Source organism: Carcharhinus amblyrhynchos, unplaced genomic scaffold (assembly GCF_965287045.1).
Source record: "Carcharhinus amblyrhynchos unplaced genomic scaffold, sCarAmb.v2.hapA scaffold_926, whole genome shotgun sequence".
Taxonomy (NCBI): domain Eukaryota; kingdom Metazoa; phylum Chordata; class Chondrichthyes; order Carcharhiniformes; family Carcharhinidae; genus Carcharhinus; species Carcharhinus amblyrhynchos.
In genome coordinates, this window is record NW_027650666.1 from 28,055 (window position 1) to 51,635 (window position 23,581).

At 54.9% G+C, this 23,581-nt stretch overlaps 1 protein-coding gene across 1 annotated transcript; it reads right to left on the reverse strand.

Annotated features, from left to right (window-relative positions):
- mettl3 (methyltransferase like 3) lies at positions 1 to 22,681 on the reverse strand. The gene is given in 16 exon segments (XM_080184769.1): positions 1 to 359; positions 2,176 to 2,288; positions 2,444 to 2,509; positions 6,265 to 6,373; positions 8,826 to 8,864; positions 9,988 to 10,178; positions 13,332 to 13,360; positions 13,363 to 13,547; positions 15,873 to 15,909; positions 15,912 to 16,047; positions 17,601 to 17,987; positions 19,343 to 19,378; positions 19,380 to 19,458; positions 19,460 to 19,526; positions 20,494 to 20,501; positions 22,515 to 22,681. Coding segments are annotated over 16 exon segments (1,689 nt in total). The 5' UTR covers positions 22,610 to 22,681; the 3' UTR covers positions 1 to 247.
- Positions 22,682 to 23,581: the final 900 nt, after the last annotated feature.

The following is a 23,581-nucleotide window of genomic DNA, read 5'->3' on the forward strand; positions in this document are numbered from 1 at the left end:
TTTTGGTCACTAACGTTTAATCAGAGGCACGGAGCCTCCTGAACACATCCAGAGACAGTTCGAAACAGCCAGCCCTGAACTGCTACTGCAACAGGGCAAATACAGAAACCCCCCCAACTCCCCACAGAAGCCTGATTACACCGTATACATCTCCCGTCCAGGGGGTGCGGGGGGGAGTGAGGGGGGAGGAAGGGGCAAAGTGCGAGAGGGAGAGACTCAGAGAGACATCCCTCAGTCTCCTCTCCACTCACATGTTCTTCAGTTTGGTGATGACCCCATTGGGGTAACCCTTCTTAAAACGAGCAACCACATCCGGGTCAAGCAAGTGGATCCCATCCAGCTGATTCCCCAGAGTGATCCTGAAAGAGAAGGAGAGAGAAAAGATCCAATTAAATAACAGGAGAAATGGTTGATGAGGGGAGGGCAGTGGATGTTGTCTACATGGACTTCAGTAAGGCCTTTGACAAGGTCCCTCATGGCAGACTGGTGCAGGAGGTGAAGTCGCACGGGGATCAGAGGTAGACTGGCAAGGTGGATATAGAACTGGCTCAGTCATAGAGTGATGTGGAGATGTCGGCGTTGGACTGGGGTAAACACAGTCAGAAGTCTGACAACACCAGGTTTAAGTCCAACCGATTTATTTGACAGTAAACTCACAAGATTTCGGGGTTAGCCTCTTCGTCAGGTGAATGGAGAGTTCTGGCCTCAGACAGAGCATATAAAGCACAGACAGTTTACAGATTACTGATTAGAATGTGAATCCTTACACCTAACCTGCTGTTCAAGTCTTAAAGGTACAGACAGTGTGAGTGGGGAGAGGGTTAAGCACAGGTTAAAGAGATGTGTATTGTCTCCAGACAGGGACAGTTAGTGAGATTTTACAAACCCAGGCAAGTCATGGGGGGTTACAGATATTGTGACATGAACCCAAGGTCCTGGGTGAGGCCGTCCCCATGTGTGCGGAACTTGGCTATCAGTCTCTGCTCAGCGACTCTGCGCTGTCGTGTGTTGTGAAGGCCGCCTTGGAGAACGTTTACCCGAAGGTCAGAGGCTGAATGCCTGTGACCACTGAAGTGTTCGCCAACAAGAAGGGAACAGTCTTGCCTGGTGATTGTCGAGCGATGTTCATTCATCCGTTGTCGTAGCGTCTGCATGGTCTCCCCAATGTACCATGCTTCGGGACATCCTTTCCTGCAACGTATCAGGTAGACAATTTGGCCGAGTTGCAAGAGTATTTACCATGTACCTGGTGGATGGTATTCTCACGTGAGATGATGGTATCCGTGTCGATGATCCGGCATGTCTTACAGAGGTTGCTGTGGCAGGGTTGTGTGGTATTGTGGTCACTGTTCTCCTGAAGGCTGGGTAGTTTGCTGCGAACAATGGTCTGTTTGAGGTTGTGTGGTTGTCTGAAGGCAAGAAGTGGGGGTGTGGGGATGGCCCTGGTGAGATGTTCGACCTTCGGGTAAACGTTCTCCAAGGCGGCCTTCACGACACACGACAGTGCAGAGTCGCTGAGCAGAGACTGATAGCCAAGTTCCACACACATGAGGATGGTCTCAACAGGGATCTTGGGTTCATGTTGCACTATCTGTAACCCCCATGACTTGCCTGGGTTTGCAAAACCTCACTCACTGTGCTGTCTGGAGACAATACACATCTCTTTAACCCGTGATCAGTGCTCCTTCCACTCACACTGTCGGCCACTTTAGGACTTGAACAGCAGGTTAGGTGTAAGGATTCACATTCTAATCAGTAATCTGTAAACTGTCTGTGCTTTATATGCTCTGTCTGAGGCCAGAACTCTCCATTCACCTGACAAAGAGGGTAACATCGAAAGCTTGTGAGTTTACTATCAAATAAATCGGTTGGACTTAAACCTGGTGTTATCAGACACTCCCAGGACAGGTACAGCACGGGGTTAGATACAGAGTAAAGCTCCCTCTACACTGTCCCCCCATCAAACACTCCCAGGACAGGTACAGCATGGGGTTAGATACAGAGTAAAGCTCCCTCTACACTGTCCCCATCAAACACTCCCAGGACAGGTACAGCACAGGGTTAGATACAGAGTAAAGCTCCCTCTACACTGTCCCCCCCATCAAACACTCCCAGGACAGGTACAGCACAGGGTTAGATACAGGGTAAATCTCTTTGTCTCTATCTCTTTCTCACCAGTTGGGTTGCACATTGTGGGGTCTCCCAAACAGTTCGATTTTCCGGGTGCCGGGAGACAGGCGTTCAATCATTCCGTAGATTTCATCGGGTTTGTGACTTGTTGAGCGAACCTGCAGTGGGGGTGAGACAGACAGAGAATGCGTCAGATAATGGGCCTGGACTGCCCGAGACCCCACTCCCTCCGGCCTGGGGATAGCCCCGATGCGAGCCACCCACAGCATGTGCAGACCCAGAGATTCCCCAGGTTGGTGGTGAACATACTCACCTCTGCCACAATCACATCACAGTCAAGTCCTCGATTAAAACCCTGTGGATTCCCTTTCACTCCAACCTGAAACACAAAACCAACAAGGGTTTGATTTGGTTTATTATTGTCAGATGTTGGTTGGAGGTGTTGTGGATAGTTTGGAGGGATGTCAGAAGTTGCAGCGAGACATCGATAGAACACAGGACACAGAACACTACAGCACAAACAGGCCCTTCGGCCCACAAGTTGCGCTGATCATATCCCTACCTACCAGGCCTATCCATAACCCTCAATCCCAGTAAATCCCATGTACTCATCCAGAAGTCTCTTAAAAGACCCCAGCGAGTTCGCCTCCACCACCACCGACGGCAGCCGATTCACTCACTCACCACCCTCTGAGTGAAAAACTTACCCCTGGTAGAGGGATTGAATTTCGGAGCCGTGAGGTCATGTTACAACTGTACAAAACTCTGGTGCGGCCGCACTTGGAGTATTGTGTACAGTTCTGGTCGCCGCATTATAAGAAAGATGTGGAGGCATTGGAAAGGGTGCAGAGGAGGTTTACCAGGATGTTGCCTGGTATGGTGGGAAGGTCTTATGAGGAAAGGCTGAGGGACTTGAGGTTGTTTTCATTAGAGAGAAGAAGGTTACGAGGTGACCTAATTGAGGCATACAAGATGATCAGAGGATTACATAGGGTGGACAGTGAGAGCCTTTTACCTCGGATGGTGATGGCTAACACGAGGGGACATAGCTTTAAATTAAGGGGTGGTAATTATAGGACGGATGTCAGAGGTAGGTTCTTTACTCAGATGGTAGTAAGGGCGTGAATGCCCTGCTTGCAGCAGTTGTGGACTTGCCAACTTTAAGGGCGTTTAAATGGTCAGTGGATCGGCATATGGATAACATTGGAATAGTTTAGGTTAGAGGGTCATTAGATTGGTTCCACTGGTTGGCGCAACATCGAGGGCCGAAGGGCCTGTACTGCGCTGGAATGTTCTATGTTCTATGACATCTCCTCTGTACTTGCTCCCCAGCACCTTAAACCTGTGTCCTCTCGTAGCGACCATTTCAGCCCTGGAAATAGCCTCCGAGAATCCACCCTATCTATTCCTCTCAACATTTTATAAACCTCTATCAGGTCGCCTCTCAACCTTCATCTCTCCAGGGAGAAGATTCCCAGCTCCCTCAACCTATCCTCATAAGGCATGCCTCCCAATCCAAGCAACATCCTTGTAAATCTCCTCTGCACCCTCTCAATAGCTTCCACATCCTTCCTGTAGTGAGGTGACCAGAACTCCAAGTGGGGTCTGACAAGGGTCTTATAAAGTTGCAGCATTACCTCCCGACTCCTAAACTCAATCCCTCGATTAATGAAGGCCAGTACACCATACGCCTTCTTGACCACCTCTTCCACCTGCGAGGCCGATTTAAGAGTCCTATGGACCCGAAGCCCGAGATCCTTCTGCTCCTCAACACAGCTAAGACTCCTACCCTTGATAGTGTATTTCTTCATCCCATTGGTCCTGCCAAAATGGACCACTACACATTTATCCGCGTTGAAGTCCATCTGCCACTTCTCCGCCCAGTCTTGCATCCTATCTATGTCTCGCTGCAACTTCTGACATCCCTCCAGACTATCCACAACACCATCAACCTTCGTATCGTCGGCGAACTTACTAATCCATCCCTCCACTTCCTCCTCCAGGTCATTTATGAAAATGACAAACAGCAAGGGTCCTAGAACAGATCCCTGGGGCACTCCACTGGTGACTGACCTCCATGCAGAAAAAGACCCATCCACAACCACTCTCTGCCTTCTGCAGACAAGCCAGTTCTGGATCCACAAGGCCAAAGGCCCTTGGATCCCATGCCCTCTCGCCTTCTCAAGAAGTCTTGCAAGGGGGACCTTATCAAACGCCTTGCTGAAGTCCATGTAAACCACATCCACCGCTCTTCCTTCGTCAATGTGTTCAGTCACATTTTCAAAGAATTCAACTAGGCTCGTAAGGCACGACCTGCCCTTGACAAAGCCGTGCTGACTACTTTTGATCATACTGAATTTCTCTAAATGTTCATAAATCCTGTCCCTCAGGATTCTCTCCATCAACTGAGGTAGATATATGCGAGGTGATGTTTCTTGGGAGATTGAACCAGGGCAGGACTTACTCAGTTAATGGTAGGGCACTGGGGAGAGTTACAGAACAAAGAGATCTCGGGGTACAGGTTCATAGCTCTTTGAAAGTGGAGTCACAGGTGGACAGAGTGGTGAAGAAGGCATTCGGCATGCTTGGTTTCATCGGTCAGAACATTGAATACAGGAGTTGGGACGTCTTGTTGAAGTTGTACAAGACATTGGTAAGGCCACACTTGGAATACTGTGTACAGTTCTGGTCACCCTATTATAGAAAGGATATTATTAAACTAGAAATAGTGCAGAAAAGATTTACTAGGATGTTACCGGGACTTGATGGATTGAGTTATAAGGAGAGGCTGGATAGACTGGGACTTTTTTCTCTGGAGCGTAGGAGGCTGAGGGGTGATCTTATAGAGGTCTATAAAATAATGAGGGGCACAGATCAGCGAGATAGTCAATATCTTTTCCCCCAAAGGTAGGGGAGTCTAAAACTAGAGGGCAGAGGTTTAAGGTGAGAGGGGAGAGATACAAAAGGGTCCAGAGGGGCAATCTTTTCACCCAGAGGGTGGTGAGTGTCTGGAACGAGCTGCCAGAGGCAGTAGTAGAGGCGGGGACAATTTTATCTTTTAAAAAGCATTTAGACAGTTACATGGGTACGATGGGTATAGAGGGATAGGGGCAAATGTGGGCAATTGGGATTAGCTTAGGGGCTTAAAAAAAAGAGGTGGCATGGACAGGTTGGGCCGAAGGGCCTGTTTCCCTGCTGTAAACCCCTCTGACTCTATGACTGAGGTGAAATTTCTTCACCCAGAGGGTGGGGGGAATGTGTGGAATTCACTCCCACAGAAAGCAGCTGAGGACAAAACGATTTCAGGAAGAAATTAGATTTCGCTCTTGGGGCGAAAGGGATCGAGGGATATGGGGGGGAAGGGGGGGGGAAATCGAGGGATATGGGGGGAGGGGGGAAAATCGAGGGATATGGGGGGGAAGGGGGGGAATCGAGGGATATGGGGGGGAAGTGGGGGGGGGGAAATCGAGGGATATGGGGGGAAGTGGGGGGAAGTGGGGGGGGGAAATCGAGGGATATGGGGGGGAAGTGGGGGGGGGAATCGAGGGATATGGGGGGAGGGGGGGAAATCGAGGGATATGGGGGGGAAGGGGGGGAAATCGAGGGATATGGGGGGGGGAATCAGGATACTGAATTCGATGATCAGCCATGATCAAAATGAATGGGGGAGCAGGTTGGAAGGGCTGAATGGCCTCCTCCTGCTTCTAGTTTTTATGTGTTTGGGATACACTTACTGTGAACGGCTAGACCTTCACTGTCAGACTGGGGGAAAGGGGGGCAGGGTTGAGGGGGTTGGCACGTCCCAGACTGTGCTCCTTGCCGTGGTTCAGCACGGGGGTCAGGGGTGGGGGGTCGGGGGTCACGTGCCAGACAGTGCTCCTTGCTGTGCTTCAGCACAGGGGTGAGGGGTCAGGGGGGTCACCTACCAGACAGTGCTCCTTGCCATGGTTCAGCCCGGGGGCGAGGGGTCAGGGGTCAGGGTGGGGGGTCGGGGGTCACGTACCAGACAGTGCTCCTTGCCGTGGTTCAGCCCTGGGGGGGGGGATGGGGGTCGGGGGGTCACGTACCAGACAGTGCTCCTTGCCGTGGTTCAGCCCGGGGGTCAGGGGTTGGGGGTCGGGGGGGGTCACGTACCAGACAGTGCTCCTTGCCGTGGTTCAGCCAGTGTCCAGTGCGCCCCGTCCGAATGATTCGCTGTAGCTGATTGGTCTTCACCCAGATGATCTCGTCCACTCGCTCGTACCTGGTTGGAGGGGAAGACACGATGAGTGTTATCGAGGAGAACACTGAGATACAGGCTGTTAGACTGGACAGGATCGAGGGTCATAAGGAGGAGGTGTTAGCAATTCTTGAGAGTATGAAAATAGATAAGTCCCCTGGACCGGATGGGATTTACCCTAGGATTCTCTGGGAGGCTAGGGAGGAGATTGCAGAGCCTTTGGCTTTGATCTTCATGTTGTCATTGGCTACAGGTATAGTGCCGGAAGACCGGAGGATAGCAAATGTTGTCCCCTTGTTTAAGAAGGGGAGTAGAGACCATCCTGGGAATTATAGACCAGTGAGCCTTACTTCTGTTGTGGGGAAAGTTTTGGAAAGAATTATAAGGGATAGGATTTATAATCATCTAGAAAGGAATAAATTGATTAGGGATAGTCAACACGGTTTTGTGAAGGGTAGGTCGTGCCTCACAAACCTTATCGAGTTTTTTGAAAAGGTGACCAAAGAGGTGGATACGGGTAAGGCAGTTGACGTGGTGTATATGGATTTTAGCAAAGCATTTGATAAGGTTCCCCATGGGTAGGCTACTGCAGAAAATGCAGATGCATGGGATTGAGGGTGATTTAGCAGTTTGGATCAGGAATTGGCTAACTGATAGAAGACAGAGGGTGGTGGTTGATGGGGAATATTCAACCTGGAGTTGTTACAACTGGTGTACCTCAGGGATCTGTCTTGGGGCCACTGCTGTTTGTCATTTTTATAAATGACCTAGATGAGGGTGTAGAAGGATGGATTAGTAAATTTGCTGACAACACCAAAGTTGGAGGAGTTGTAGACAGTGAGGATGGATGTTACAGTTTGCAGAGGGACATAGATAAGCTGCAGAGCTGGGCTGAGAGGTGGCAAATGGAGTTTAATACGGAAAAGTGTGAGGTGATTCACTTTGGTAAGAATAACAGGAGTACAGAATATTGGGCTAATGGAAGGACTCTTAGTAGTGTTGACGAGCAGAGAGATCTCGGGGGTACATGTGCATAGATCCCTGAAAGTTGGCACCCAGGTTGATAAGGTTGTTAAGAAGGCATACGGTGTGTTAGCTTTTATTGGTAGAGGGATTGAATTTTGGAGCCGCGAGGTCATGTTACAACTGTACAAAACTCTGGTGCGGCCGCACTTGGAGTATTGTGTACAGTTCTGGTCGCCGCATTATAAGAAAGATGTGGAGGCATTGGAAAGGGTGCAGAGGAGGTTTACCAGGATGTTGCCTGGTATGGTGGGAAGGTCTTATGAGGAAAGGCTGAGGGACTTGAGGTTATTTTCATTCGAGAGAAGAAGGTTATGAGGTGACCTAATTGAGGCATACAAGATGATCAAAGGATTGGATAGGGTGGACAGTGAGAGCCTTTTACCTCGGATGGTGATGGCTAACACGAGGGGACATAGCTTTAAATTAAGGGGTGGTAATTATAGGACGGATCTCAGAGGTAGGTTCTTTACTCAGAGGGTAGTAAGGGCGTGGAATGCCCTGCCTGCAGCAGTTGTGGATTCACCAACTTTAAGGGCGTTTAAATGGTCAGTGGATAGGCATATGGATAAGATTGGAATAGTTTAGGTTAGAGGGTGATTAGATTGGTTCCACTGGTCGGCACAACATCGAGGGCCGAAGGGCCTGGACTGCGCTGGAATGTTCTATTACAATAATAAAATGTCAAGTTGAAAAACATTACAAATGAAATATTCAGACAAAAATACCATTAGGAAAAGATAAATCTCACTTTGGTCCAAAATGGGCAAGTCATGTTGCAGCTTTATAGAACCTTAGTGAGGCCGCACTTGGAATATAGAGTTCAATTCTGGGTCACCCACACTACCAGAAGGATGTGGAGGCTTTGGAGAGGGGACAGAAAAGATTTACCAGGATGTTACCCCTGGTACGGAGGGCATTAGCTATGAGGAGAGGTTGGAGAAACTTGGTTTGTTCTCACTGGAGGTTGAGGGGGAGACCTGATAGAAGTCTACAAGATGATGAGGGACAGAGTGGATAGTCAGAAGCTTTTTCCCCCAGGGTGGGAGAGTCAATTACTGGGGGGGGGGGGGGCACAGGTTTAAGGTGCGAGGGGCAAGGTTTAAAGGAGATGTACGAGGCAGATTTTTTACACAGAGGGGGGTGGGTGCCTGGAACTCGCTGCCGGGGGGAGGGAGTGGAAGCGGATACGATAGTGAGTTTTAAGGGGCGTCCGGACAAATCCATGAATAGGATGGGAATAGAGGGATACGGTCCCCGGAAGGGTAGGGGGGTTTAGTTCAGTCGGGAGTGGGGAGCGGGGCGTGGGGGGGGCGCAAACGGGGCAGCGGGAGGGGCGGGCGGGCAGCGGGGCAGCGAGCGGAGCGGGACGCAGGGAGCGCAGGCAGTGTTGGGGTGCAGGAATGGGCACGTGGGGGGGGGGGGAACGAAGGGATCAGATCGAGACACTCACCCCCAGAGTTGTAAACACTCTCGTCCCAATTCCATCGCCCTAGGGAGAGAGAGAGAGAGAGTCAGGGATCGTCACCCCTCACCCCCACATCGAGGGTTAACCGCGACCCCCTCACCCCCACATCGAGGGTTAACCGCGACCCCCTCACCCCCACATCGAGGGTTAACCACGACCCCCACACCGAGGGTTAACCGCGACCCCCTCACCCCCACATCGAGGGTTAACCGCGACCCCCTCACCCCCATATCGAGGGTTAACCGCAACCCCCTCACCCCCACATCGAGGGTTAACCACGACCCCCTCACCCCCACATCGAGGGTTAACCGCGACCCCCTCACCCCCACATCGAGGGTTAACCGCGACCCCCTCACCCCCACATCGAGGGTTAACCGCGACCCCCTCACCCCCACATCGAGGGTTAACCGCGACCCCCTCACCCCCACATCGAGGGTTAACCGCGACCCCCTCACCCCCACATCGAGGGTTAACCGCGACCCCCTTACCCCCACATCGAGGGTTAACCGCGACCCCCTCACCCCCACATCGAGGGTTAACCGCGACCCCCTCACCCCCATATCGAGGGTTAACCGCGACCCCCTCACCCCCGCATCGAGGGTTAACGTGACCCCCTCACACTCCCCGGGTCACTCTGACCCCCTCACCGCCCCGGGGAGGGTTAACGTGACCCCCTCACCGCCCTGGGGAGGGTTAACGTGACCCCCTCACCGCCCCGGGGAGGGTTAACGTGACCCCCTCACCGCCCCGGGGAGGGTTAACGTGACCCCCTCACACTCCCCGGTTCACTCTGACCCCCTCACCGCCCCGGGGAGGGTTAATGTGACCCCGGTTCACTGTGACCCCCTCACCGCCCCGGGGAGGGTTAATGTGACCCCCTCACCGCCCCGGTTCACTGTGACCCCCTCACCGCCCCGGGGAGGGTTAATGTGACCCCCTCACCGCCCCGGTTCACTGTGACCCCCTCACCGCCCCGGGGAGGGTTAATGTGACCCCGGTTCACTGTGACCCCCTCACCGCCCCGGGGAGGGTTAATGTGACCCCGGTTCACTGTGACCCCCTCACCGCCCCGGGGAGGGTTAATGTGACCCCGGGTCACTGTGACCCCCTCACCGCCCCGGGGAGGGTTAACGTGACACCCCCTGACCTGCCGGTGACCCAGAGGAAGAGGAATCCGTCGTCCTGTAACACGGGAATGTTGAGCATTCGCATCTCATCGTCTGTCAGCGTCCCCCCGTACGGAAGCTCCATGTGGATATCCCAGGGCGGATCAGCCATCACCACGGCAAACTTCCCCAGGATACTGACATCCAGGAATCGGATATCACAGCATATCCACTGATCGGGAACCGGGGAGGGGGGAGAGAGAGAGAGAGAGACGGGGTTGGGGGGGGTGGAGGAGTAAGGGGGGGGAGAGAGAGGGGGAAGAGAGAGACAGAGAGAGAGAGAGAGACAGAGACAGAGAGAGAGAGAGAGAGAGAGAGACAGAGAGAGACAGAGACAGAGAGAGAGAGAGAGAGAGACAGAGAGAGAGAGAGAGAGAGACAGAGAGAGAGAGAGACAGAGAGAGAGAGAGAGAGAGAGAGACAGAGACAGAGAGAGAGAGAGAGAACAGAGAGAGAGAGAGAGAGACAGAGACAGAGAGAGAGAGAGAGAGAGAGAGAGACAGAGAGAGAGAGAGAGACAGACAGAGAGAGAGAGACAGAGAGAGAGAGAGAGACAGAGAGAGAGAGAGACAGAGACAGAGAGAGAGAGAGACAGACAGAGAGAGAGAGAGACAGAGAGAGAGAGAGACAGAGACAGAGAGAGACAGAGACAGAGAGAGACAGAGAGAGAGACAGAGACAGAGAGAGAGACAGAGAGAGAGACAGAGAGAGAGACAGAGAGAGAGACAGAGAGAGGGAGAGACAGAGACAGAGGGAGAGACAGAGGGAGAGACAGAGGGAGAGACAGAGGGAGAGACAGAGGGAGAGAGTCAGAGGGAGAGAGTCAGAGGGAGAGAGACAGAGGGAGAGAGACAGAGGGAGAGAGACAGAGGGAGAGAGACAGAGGGAGAGAGACAGAGACAGAGAGAACAGTTGTTAGGAACTGCAGCACAGAATGGTTTCAGTGCAAGAGGCCAACATAGAAACCTAGAACATTACAGTACAGTACAGGCCCTTCAGCCCTCGATGTTGTGCCGAGCTTTATCCAATCCCAAGATCAGGCTATCCCACTCCCTCTCATTCTGGACTGACTGTTGTGTCGGTACTAGCCCTCCATGGGAGAAATTTCCCGCGTTCCCCTCCTGCTCCCGGCAATCCTCTGCATGTTCCTCCTTCCCGACAATCCAGTTCCCTGCCAACCCCTCGATCGCTCCCCCCGCCTTGCCTTCACACTTGCCCTCAGCCAGACCCTCACTCGAAACCCCCTCGATCCTCTCCTCCATTCCAGTGAGAACAAACCAAGTTTCTCCAACCTCTCCTCATAGCTAATGCCCTCCATACCAGGGGCAACATCCTGGTAAATCTTTTCTGTCCCCTCTCCAAAGCCTCCACATCCTTCTGGTAGTGTGGGTGACCCAGAATTGAACACTATATTCCAAGTGCGGCCTCACTAAGGTTCTATAAAGCTGCAACATGACTTGCCAATTTTTAAACTCAGTGCCCCCGGCCGATGAAGGCAAGCATGCCGTATGCCTTCCTGACTACCTTCTCCACCTGCATTGTCACTTTCAGTGACCTGTGTACCTGTACACCCAGATCCCTCTACCTATCAATACTCTGTGTACCTGTACACCCAGATCCCTCTACCTATCAATACTCTGTGTACCTGTACACCCAGATCCCTCTACCTATCAATACTCTGTGTACCTGTACACCCAGATCCCTCTACCTATCAATACTCTGTGTACCTGTACACCCAGATCCCTCTACCTATCAATACTCTGTGTACCTGTACACCCAGATCCCTCTGCCTATCAATACTCTGTGTACCTGTACACCCAGATCCCTCTACCTATCAATACTCTGTGTACCTGTACACCCAGATCCCTCTGCCTATCAATACTCTGTGTACCTGTACACCCAGATCCCTCTGCCTATCAATACTCTTAAGGGTTCTGCCGTTTACTGTATATTTCCTATCTGTATTAGACCTTCCAAAATGCATTACCTCACATTTGTCCGGATTAAACTCCATCGGCCATCTCTCAGCCCAAGTCTCCAACTGACCTATATCCTGTTGTATCCTCTGATGGTCCTCATCGCTATCCACAAATCCACCAACCTTTGTGTCGTCAGCAAACTTACGAATCAAACCAGTTACATTTTCCTCCAAATCATTTATATATATTACAAACAGCAAAGGTCCCAGCACTGCTCCCTGAGGAACACCACTTGTCACAGCCCTCCATTCAGAAACACACCCTTCCACTGCTACCCTCTGTCTTCTCTGACTGAGCCAGTTTTATATCCACCTTGCCAGCTCACCTCTGATCCCATGTGACTTCACCTTCTGCACCAGTCTGCCATGAGGGACCTTGTCAAAGGCCTTACTGAAATCCATGTAGACAACATCCACTGCCCTCCCCTCATCAATCATCTTCGTCACTTCCTCATAAAACTCAATCAAGTTTGTGAGACACGATCTCCCCTTCACAAAACCATGTTGCCTCTCACTAATACGTCCCCTTATTTCCAAGTGGGAATAAATCCTGTCTTGACGAATCCTCCCCAATAATATCCCTACCACTGACGTGAGGCTCACCGGCCTGTAATTACCTGGATTATTCTTGCTACCCTTCTTAAACAAAGGAACAACATTGGTTATTCTCCAATCCTCTGGGACCTCCCCTGTAACCAGTGAGGATACAAAGATTTCTCTCAAGGCCCCAGCAATTTCCCCCCTTGCCTCTCTCAGTATTCTGGGGTATATCCCATCGGGCCCTGGGGACTTGTCTACCTTAATGTTTCTCAAGAACCCCAATACCTCCTTATTGATCTCAACATGACTCAGCGAGTCCCTCACTCGATCACACCCCACACCCTCCCTCCCTCCCTCCTCCACACTCTGGAACAGCTAATCCTATGCTTGAACCCCCCCCTCCTTGCCTTTGATCTGCAGGGGGTCTTTCCACAGATATGCTCTCCCTCCTTCCCTCCCCATCCACGCTGACTCCCACCCTTGGATTCACCCACCCTGGGATCTCACCGGGAGGTGGGGGGCGGGAGCTGAGGAACGCGCTGGGAAGGGAGCAGGGTGCCGGGGTTGGGGAATGAGGAACACTCTGGGAAGGGAGCAGGGTGCCGGGGTTGGGTTGGGGGGAATGAGGAACACTCTGGGAAGGGAGCAGGGTGCCGGGGTTGGGGTTGGGGAATGAGGAACACTCTGGGAAGGGAGCAGGGTGCCGGGGTTGGGGAATGAGGAACACTCTGGGAAGGGAGTGCCGGGGTTGGGTGGGGTGGTGGGGGGTGGGGGTGGGGGGTGGGGTGGGGGAAATGGGTCTCTTACCTGCGGCGGGAAGAGCTTGCCCAGACTGGGTCTCCAGTAACTTGCTTTTTGAGGGGACTCTCAGTCGGGGCTTTCTCCATCACGGACATACAAGCCACATCATCCAGCGAGCTGTCAATCTCATAGTGAATATATTTACAGGTATCCATGTGGAAACATGTATTCAGGAAGGAACAGTCTCCCAGGGACTTGTCTGTGTGCTTGTTTATAATTCGCCTGGAGGGAGAGAGAGAGCGTGTGAGAGAGTGAGAGAGAGAGCGAGAGAGAGTGTGAGAGAGTGAGAGCGAGAGAGAGAGCGAGAGAGAGAGCGAGAGAGAGAGCGAGAGAGAGAGCGAGAGAGAGAGCGAGAGAGAGAGCGAGAGAGAGAGCGAGAGAGAGAGCGAGAGAGAGAGCGAGAGAGAGAGCGAGAGAGAGTGTGAGAGAGAGAGAGCGAGAGAGAGAGCGAGAGAGGGAGCGAGAGAGGGAGCGAGAGAGGGAGCGAGAGAGGGAGCGAGAGAGGGAGCGAGAGAGAGAGCGAGAGAGAGAGCGAGGGAGAGAGCGTGGGAGAGAGCGAGGGAGTGCGAGAGCGAGGGAGTGCGAGAGCGAGGAGTGCGAGAGCGAGCGCGTGAGAGAGCGAGCGCGTGAGAGAGCGAGCGCGTGAGAGAGCGAGCGCGTGAGAGAGCGAGCGCGTGAGAGAGCGAGCGCGTGAGAGAGCGAGCGCGTGAGAACGCGAGAAAGAGTGTGTGAGAGAGAGAGAGAGCATCAGAGGGAGTGTGGGCGGGGCGGGGGAGTGTGGGCGGGGCGGGGGAGTGTGGGCGGGGCGGGGGAGTGTGGGCGGGGCGGGGGAGTGTGGCGGGGCGGGGGAGGCGGGCGGGGCGGGGAGGCGGGGGAGAGGGGGGGAGGCGGGGGAGAGGGGGAGGCGGGCGAGACCCCAGGGTGAGGGGTCAGGGTGTCCCCGCCCTCCCCAGGGTGAGGGGTCAGGGTGTCCCCGCCCTCCCCAGGGTGAGGGGTCAGGGTGTCCCCGCCCTCCCCAGGGTGAGGGGTCAGGGTGTCCCCGCCCTCCCCAGGGTGAGGGGTCAGGGTGTCCCCGCCCTCCCCAGGGTGAGGGGTCAGGGCCTGACCTTCCCCGGGGTGAGAGGACAGGGAGTCCCCGATGTTGTATAGAACGTTGGTTAGGCCGCATTTGGAGTACTGCGTCCAGTTCTGGTCGCCTTACTACCAGAAGGACGTGGAGACCCTGGACAGAGTGCAGAGGAGGTTTACCAGGATGTTGCCTGGTATGGAAGGACTGGGGTATGAGGAAAGATTGAGCAAATTGGGGCTGTTTTCCCTTGAAAGACGCCGACTGAGGGGGATCATAGAGGTGTATAAGGTTATGAAGGTATAGATAAACAGTGGTAAGCTATTTCCCATGTTAGAAACGCACAGTACGAGGGGCCACGGGCTTGGGTGATGATGGTGGGTATGATTGGTGGGGGGGGGGGGGGGGGGGGGCGAGGTATAATTGGGATGTTAGAGGGAGGTTTTCACACAGAGGGTAGTGGGGGTATGGAATGCTCTGCCAAGTAAGGTGGTGGAGACAGGCACGCTGGGGTTGTTTAAGAGTTATTTAGACAGGCACATGAGCGGGATGGAGATGGAGGGATATAGGAGACTGTTTTAAATAAGGTTCAGGAGCCTTGGGACATCCTGGGAATCAATTGATTCCTATGGACCTTCCAACATATTTTCTGGCTCACTTGTTTTACTTTTGAGCTTCTGGGGATTCCCTTGGATGTGTGTATAAGATGTGCATGTATTGATGTTCTTCTCTTTTAATCCACAGGCGATTCTGTCTGCCTTGTTATCCAACGAGGGACGTACCCGCGATGGGTCGTACTGGGGCTGCTCTTGGATGTTCGAGAATAGCCTAGTGCTTCATGTCGTTAGTGTGTGCTTAAACTGGACCAGCTGATGGGCACCACGACAGCTCAGTGACTATCACTGTTTGCTGTGCAGACACATGGATTTGGGCCGGTGTCTGTGGGAGTTTGCGCATTCTCCCGTGCTTGCGTGGGTTTTCTCCGGGTGCTCCGGTTTCCTCCCACACCCCAAAGATGTGCTGTTAGGCTGATTGGAGGTAATAAATTGTCCCTAAATTAGTTCTCCCTCAATGTGGAATACCATAAACAATAGATAAGGGTCATGGGGGGAGGGGGGGGGGCACTGGTAATGTTAAAATGGCGGCGTGGGCTCGTTGGGCCGAAGGGCCTGTTTCCCAGGCTGTGTTGTCCTTTGTTCTATCCCCAGGGTGAGGGGGTCAGGGAGTCCCCGCCCTCCCCGGGGTGAGGGGGGGTCAGGGAGTCCCCGCCCTCCCCGGGGTGGGGGGGTCAGGCCCAGACCCTCCCCGGGGTGAGGGGTCGGGCCAGCCCTCCCCGGGGTGAGGGGTCGGGCCCAGACCCTCCCCGGGGTGAGGGGTCGGGTCCAGACCCTCCCCGGGGTGAGGGGTCGGGCCCAGACCCTCCCCGGGGTGAGGGGTCGGGCCCAGACCCTCCCCGGGGTGAGGGGTCGGGCTGTACCCACCTGAAGTGCAGCTTCTTACAGGGTCTGTCCATGTCATGGCTGTCATACACTCCAGCTTTGTGCCGTGGTCACAGAACTCCTGAACCTGGGCCCTGCCTCGGGAGCGAAACTTCTCGACAATCGACTGCTCCTTTGCTGTGGTCGTGTTCAACAGCTCCAGGATCTCCTGGCTCATCTGGGGCAAAAGAACAGGCGTTAGACAGAGAGACGGAGACCTGGCAACCCCACTCCCCAGAGAGACAGTGACCCCTAACCCCATTCCCCAGAGAGACGGTGACCCCTAACCCAATTCCCCAGAGAGACAGTGACCCCTAACCCCATTCCCCAGAGAGACGGTGCCCCCTAACCCCATTCCCCAGAGAGACAGTGACCCCTAACCCCATTCCCCAGAGAGACAGTGACCCCTAACCCCATTCCCCAGAGAGACAGTGACCCCTAACCCCATTCCCCAGAGAGACAGTGACCCCTAACCCCATTCCCCAGAGAGACAGTGACCCCTAACCCCATTCCCCAGAGAGACAGTGACCCCTAACCCCATTCCCCAGAGAGACAGTGACCCCTAACCCCATTCCCCAGAGAGACAGTGACCCCTAACCCCATTCCCCAGAGAGACGGTGACCCCTAACCCCATTCCCCAGAGAGACGGTGACCCCTAACCCCATTCCCCAGAGAGACGGTGACCCCTAACCCCATTCCCCAGAGAGACAGGTGACCCCCTAACCCCATTCCCCAGAGAGACAGTGACCCCTAACCCCATTCCCCAGAGAGACAGTGACCCCTAACCCCATTCCCCAGAGAGACAGTGACCCCTAACCCCATTCCCCAGAGAGACAGTGACCCCTAACCCCATTCCCCAGAGAGACGTGACCCCTCACCCCGAAGGATAAAACCCGCATTACCAAGATAGCTAGTTAGCCTCTGACCCCTCAACCCTGACCTGGGAGAGAAAAGGTTACCAGGAACGTCCTTTACCCCCCCCGAACTCTCACACAGCAAAACAGAGCTGTTCGCAAGAGGGCCTGACAAACTGACTCCTTGCCCTCTGACCCCTCACCCAGGACAGGGCAAAGCAGTTACCGAGAACCCACCACCCTACACCCACCCTCTGACCCTGAATCTCACACCCTGACACCCACCCTCTGACCCTGAATCTCACACCCTGACACCCACCCTCTGACCCTGAATCTCACACCATGACACCCCTGACCATCGCCCTCTGACCCTGAATCTCACACCCTGACCATCGCCCTCTGACCCTGAATCTCACACCCTGACCATCGCCCTCTGACCCCGAATCTCACACCCTGACCATCGCCCTCTGACCCTGAATCTCACACCCTGACCATCGCCCTCTGACTCTGAATCTCACACCTTGACCCTTGCCCTCTGACCCTGAATCCACACCCTGACCTGAATCTCACACCCTGACCCCTGCCCTCTGACCCTCACCCTGAATCTCACACCCTGACCCTCGCCCTCTGACCCTGAATCTCACACCCTGACCCCGCCCTCTGACCCCCATCCTGAATCTCACACCCTGATCCTCACCTCTGACCCTCAGGCCCAGTATCGCACCTTCTGACCCCCGCCTTTGACCTCTCGTGCCCTGACAGCTCTCCTCTGACTCTGAGCCCCAGAAGCGGTCGCCCGCAGCTTTGTTGAGTGGGGTGGGGGGTCATTCCTGGGGTCAGGGGGCAGAGCTGTGCCCAGAGCAGCCTGCCTCCTGACCTTCTTGTTCTCCCGCTCCTTGGTGGACTGCTGGTTCAGTAAACTCTCAATCTCCAGGTCCACCTCCGACGCCACCTTCTTGGATTTCTTGATGGGTTCGCTGGCCTTCTTCTCAGGCAGGGCGGCTGTTCCAGAAGCTTCCTGCTCCGCTCTGCGTTTCTGGCCCACGGCCGGAGGCTCGGCTGACCTGCGGCTCTCCTGAGGGGTCAGCACCACCATGGCGGAAAGCTTGCTGTGGTCAGCAAAGGTCACACAGGTGGGCTTCCCGTCCAGCGACATCCCGGGGCGGATCTCAATCAGCTCCTGAGCAGCAAACTTCTGCAGGAGACTCTCCACACTACCCTGAGACACAGACACTCCAGCTGGGGGGGAGAGACAGAGAGAGAGGTGAGGGAGAGACAGAGAGAGACAGAGAGAGAGAAGACAGAGAGAGAGACAGAGAGAGACAGAGAGAGACAGAGAGAGACAGACAGAGAGAGACAGAGAGAGACAGAGAGAGAGAGAAAGAGAGAGACAGAGAGAGAGACAGAGAGAGAGACAGAGAGAGAGAGAAAGAGAGAGAGAAAGAGAGAGAGAAAGAGAGAGACAGTGACAGAGAGAGACAGTGACAGAGAGAGACAGTGACAGAGAGAGACAGTGACAGAGAGAGACAGTGACAGAGACAGACAGTGACAGAGACAGACAGTGACAGAGACAGACAGAGTAAAAAGTTAGTGGACTAAAACCTGGTTGTTGTCAGACTTTTTACTGTGTTTACGCCAGTCCAACGCCAGCATACCCACATCAGAGAGAGACAGAGACAGACAGAGACAGAGAGAGAGACACAGACAGAGAGAAAGACAGAGATGGGGGACAGTGTAGAGGGAGCTTTACTCTGTATCTAACCCTGTGCTGTACCTGTCCTGGGAGTGTTTGATGCGGGGACAGTGTAGAGGGAGCTTTACTCTGTATCTAACCCCGTGCTGTACCTGTCCTGGGAGTGTTTGATGCGGGGACAGTGTAGAGGGAGCTTTACTCTGTATCTAACCCTGTGCTGTACCTGTCCTGGGAGTGTTTGATGGGGGGACAGTGTAGAGGGAGCTTTACTCTGTATCTAACCCCGTGCTGTACCTGTCCTGGGAGTGTTTGATGGGGACAGTGTAGAGGGAGCTTTACTCTGTATCTAACCCCGTGCTGTACCTGTCCTGGGAGAGTTTGATGGGGACAGTGTAGAGGAGCTTTACTCTGTATCTAACCCCATGCTGTACCTGTCCTGGGAGAGTTTGAGGGGACAGTGTAGAGGGAGCTTTACTCTGGTATCTAACCCCATGCTGTACCTGTCCTGGGAGTGTTTGATGGGGGGACAGTGTGGAGGAGCTTTACTCTGTATCTAACCCCAAGCTGTACCTGTCCTGGAGTGTTTGATGGGGGGACAGTGTAGAGGGAGCTTTACTCTGTATCTAACCCCGTGCTGTACCTGTCCTGGGAGTGTTTGATGGGGGGGACAGTGTAGAGGGAGCTTTACTCTGTATCTAACCCTGTGCCTGTACCTGTCCTGGGAGTGTTTGATGGGGGGACAGTGTAGAGGGAGCTTTACTCTGTATCTAACCCCGTGCTGTACCTGTCCTGGGAGTGTTTGATGGGGGGACAGTGTGGAGGGAGCTTTACTCTGTATCTAACCCCAAGCTGTACCTGTCCTGGGAGTGTTTGATGGGGACAGTGTAGAGGGAGATGGATCTTACCAGTAACAATGCGTTCATGATGGCGAGTGAGTCCGTGGGCAGTAGCAAGCTGGGGTCGTGAGAGATGTTCTAGAATCTTCTTCTCCAGCTGGGGGTCGATTTTCACATCCTGCTCCTGGGTGCTGGTTTTGGGGTGGAGGAGTGTGTACGGCTGGGATTGGGCTGTCGCTGCGCAGTGTTGGACTCAGTGCCACCTCGGGATTCGCTGTGGGGGAACCGGAGATACATTAGCTGTGGGGGAGATGGGGTGTACACCCTTCCTGCAATCCCACCCCCCTCCATCAGTCCTGCTATCCCTCCTCCTGTCCCGTCAATCCTACTCTCCATCCCTCCCTCGATCTGTCTCTCCCTCTGTCCTGCTCTTTATCCATTCCTCTCCCCCCTCTCACTCCCTCCCTCCATCAATCCCTCTCTCACTCCCTCCCTCTATCCAATCCTCCCTCTCTCACTCCTTCCCTGTCAATCCTGCTCTCTAGCATCCTCCTCTCCTCTTCCTCCCTCCCTCTCTCCATCAATCCTGCTCTCTAGCCAATCCTCCCTCTCTCACTCTCTCCATCAATCCTGCTCTCTATCCAATCCTCCTCTCTCCATCAATCCTGCTCTCTATCCAATCCTCACTCTCTCCATCAATCCTGCTCTCTAGCCAATCCTCCCTCTCTCACTCTCCATGAATCCTGCTCTCTATCCAATCCTCCCCTCTCTCACTCCCTACCTCCTCCCCTCAATCCTGCTCTCTATCCAATCCTCCCTCTCTCCCTCCCTCAATCCTGCTCTCTATCCAATCCTCCCTCTCTCACTCCCTCCCTCCCTCAATCCTGCTCTCTATCCAACCCTCCATCTTTCTGTTTGTAATATATATAAATGATTTGGAGGAAAATGTAACTGATTTGATTAGTAAGTTTGCTGACGACACAAAGGTTGGTGGATTTGTGGATAGCGATGAGGACCATCAGAGGATACAGTAGGATATAGATCAGTTGGAGACTTGGGCAGAGAGACGGCAGATGGAGTTTAATCCGGACAAATGTGAGGTGATGCATTTTGGAAGGTCTGATACAGATAGGAAATATACAGTAAGTGGCAGAACCCTTAAGAGTGTTGATAGGCAGAGGGATCTGGGTGTACAGGTACACAGAGTATTGATAGGCAGAGGGATCTGGGTGTACAGGTACACAGGTCACTGAAAGTGGCAATGCAGGTGGAGAAGGTAGTCAGGAAGGCATACGGCATGCTTGCCTTCATCGGCCGGGGCACTGAGTTTAAAAATTGGCAAGTCATGTTGCAGCTTTATAGAACCTTAGTGAGGCCGCACTTGGAATATAGTGTTCAATTCTGGGTCACCCACACTACCAGAAGGATGTGGAGCTTTGGAGAGGGTTACAGAAAAGATTTACCAGGATGTTAGCTGGTTTGGAGGACCAAAGGGCCTGTTCCTGTGCTGTAATTTTCTTCTTCTCCTCCCTCCATCAATCCTGCTCTCTATCCAATTCTCCCTCTCTCAATCCGTCCCTTCTTCTCTCACTCTCTCCCTCCATCAATCCTGCTCTCAATCCATCCCTCCCCCTATCAATCTCTCCCTTTCTCTATCCATCCCTCCATCGCCACACCTCTCCTCCCTGTCTGTTTCTCATCAATCCGGCTCTCAATCCCTCCCTCCTCCTCACCATCCTACCCCTTCCACTCTGTCTTCCTCCATCACGATCTGCCCCCTTCCCTCTCCACCTCTCTCTTCCCTTTCTTTCTTTCTCTCTCCCACACTCCGTTGCGTGATCAGTCCAGCTCCCTATTCCCCCCTCTCTCCTTCGACAGGGTGGCACAGTGAGTTAGCGCTGCTGCCTCGCAGCGCCAGGGACCCGGGTTCGATTCCCGGCTCAGCGCACAGTGGGTTAGCGCTGCTGCCTCCCAGCGCCAGGGACCCGGGTTCGATTCCCGGCTCAGCGCACAGTGGGTTAGCGCTGCTGCCTCACAGCGCCAGGGACCCGGGTTCGATTCCTGGCTCAGCGCACAGTGGGTTAGCGCTGCTGCCTCGCAGCGCCAGGGACCCGGGGTTCGATTCCCGGCTCAGCGCACAGTGGTTAGCACTGTTGCCTCGCAGCGCCAGGGACCCGGGTTCGATTCCCGGCTCAGCGCACAGTGGGTTAGCGCTGCTGCCTCGCAGCGCCAGGGACCCGGGTTCGATTCCCGGCTCAGCGCACAGTGGGTTAGCGCTGCTGCCTCACAGTGCCAGGAACCCGGGTTCGATTCCCGGCTCAGCGCACAGTGGGTTAGCGCTGCTGCCTCACAGCGCCAGGGACCCGGGTTCGATTCCCGGCTCAGCGCACAGTGGGTTAGCGCTGCTGCCTCACAGCGCCAGGGACCCGGGTTCGATTCCCGGCTCAGCGCACAGTGGGTTAGCGCTGCTGCCTCACAGCGCCAGGGACCCGGGTTCGATTCCCGGCTCAGCGCACAGTGGGTTAGCGCTGCTGCCTCCCAGCGCCAGGGACCCGGGTTCGATTCCCGGCTCAGCGCACAGTGGGTTAGCGCTGCTGCCTCACAGCGCCAGGGACCCGGGTTCGATTCTCCCTCAGTGTCGAGGGGGTCAGTGAGGGTAAACGCATGGGGTTATGGTGATAGGGCCTGATTGAGTGGGGTCAGTGCAGACTCGATGGGCCCACTCCCCCTCCCCTTATCCCACTTTCCCCCCTTCCCCACCCCCCACTCCCCCTCACCCCCGCTCCCCCCGTAACGCCCCCCCGTAACCCCCCCTCCCCCAGTAACCCCCCTCCCCTCTCACTCCCCCGTAACCCCCCCTCCCTGCTCCCCCTTCACCACCCCTCCCCGCTCTCCCCGTAACCCCCCACCGTCCCCCCTCACCCCCTTAACCCCCCTCCTCACTCCCCCGTACCCCCCCTCCCCGCTCCCCCTTCACCACCCCTCCCCGCTCCCCCCTCACCCCCCTGCCCCCCATCGTAACCCCACCCTCCCCCCATAACCCCCCCTCCCCCTCACACACCGTAACCCCCCCGCCTCTCACCACCTCCCCCAATCCCCCCCTCGCACCACCTCCCCCTCACCCCCCTCCCCACCCCCTCCCCTCACCCCCACTCCCCACCCCAACCCCGCACCCCCTCCCCTCACGACCCCCTCCCCACCCCTCCCCCCTCACCCCCCATCCCCCATCCCCACCCCCTACCTCTCCCCCTTACCGCTGGGCTGTCCCGGGTCTTTCCCCCTCCTCCTCTGTAGCCTCTCCCTCAGGCTGTCCAGCTGTTTTTTGTGGGCCTGGATGCTGCTCCAAGTGTCCGACATCCCGCGGCCCGCTGAGCCCCTTCCGCCGGCCGCCGCTCCAAATCCAGGCCCAGGCTTCGGTGCCGGAAGTAGGCCCAAAGCACTTCCGGTGTACAGTCCGGCCGCCCCCCCAGGGAGCCCCGCCCACAAGCCCCACCCCCAAACTCCCAAACCCCACCCACAACCCAAACCCCACCCCCAATCCCCAAACCCCGCCCAAATTCCCAAACCCCGCCCACAACACCCAAACCCCGCCCCACATATGCAAACCCCGCCCCAAATACCCAAACCCCGCCCACAGCCCCAGACCCCCGCCCCCAATCCCCAAACCCCGCCCCCAATCTCCCCCCTGAACCCCCTCCGTCTCTCCCAGAGGGGGGGTGGGTGCCTGGAACTCGCTGCCGGGGGGAGGGAGTGGAAGCGGATACGATAGTGAGTTTTAAGGGGCGTCCGGACAAATCCATGAATAGGATGGGAATAGAGGGATACGGTCCCCGGAAGGGGAGGGGGTTTAGTTCAGTCGGGGGCAGCATGGTCAGTGCAGGATTGGAGGGGCCGAAGGGCCTGTTCCTGTGCTGGAATTTTCTTTGATCTTGTAAAGCTCCCTCTACACTGTCCCCCCATCAAACACTCCCAGGACAAGTACAGCACGGGGTTAGATACAGAGTAAAGCTCCCTCTACACTGTCCCCCCCATCAAACACTCCCAGGACAGGGACAGCACGGGGTTAGATACAGAGTAAAGCTCCCTCTACACTGTCCCCCCCATCAAACACTCCCAGGACAGGTACAGCACGGGGTTAGATACAGAGTAAAGCTCCCTCTACACTGTCCCCCCATCAAACACTCCCAGGACAGGTACAGCACGGGGTTAGATACAGAGTAAAGCTCCCTCTACACTGTCCCCCCATCAAACACTCCCAGGACAAGTACAGCACGGGGTTAGATACAGAGTAAAGCTCCCTCTACACTGTCCCCCCATCAAACACTCCCA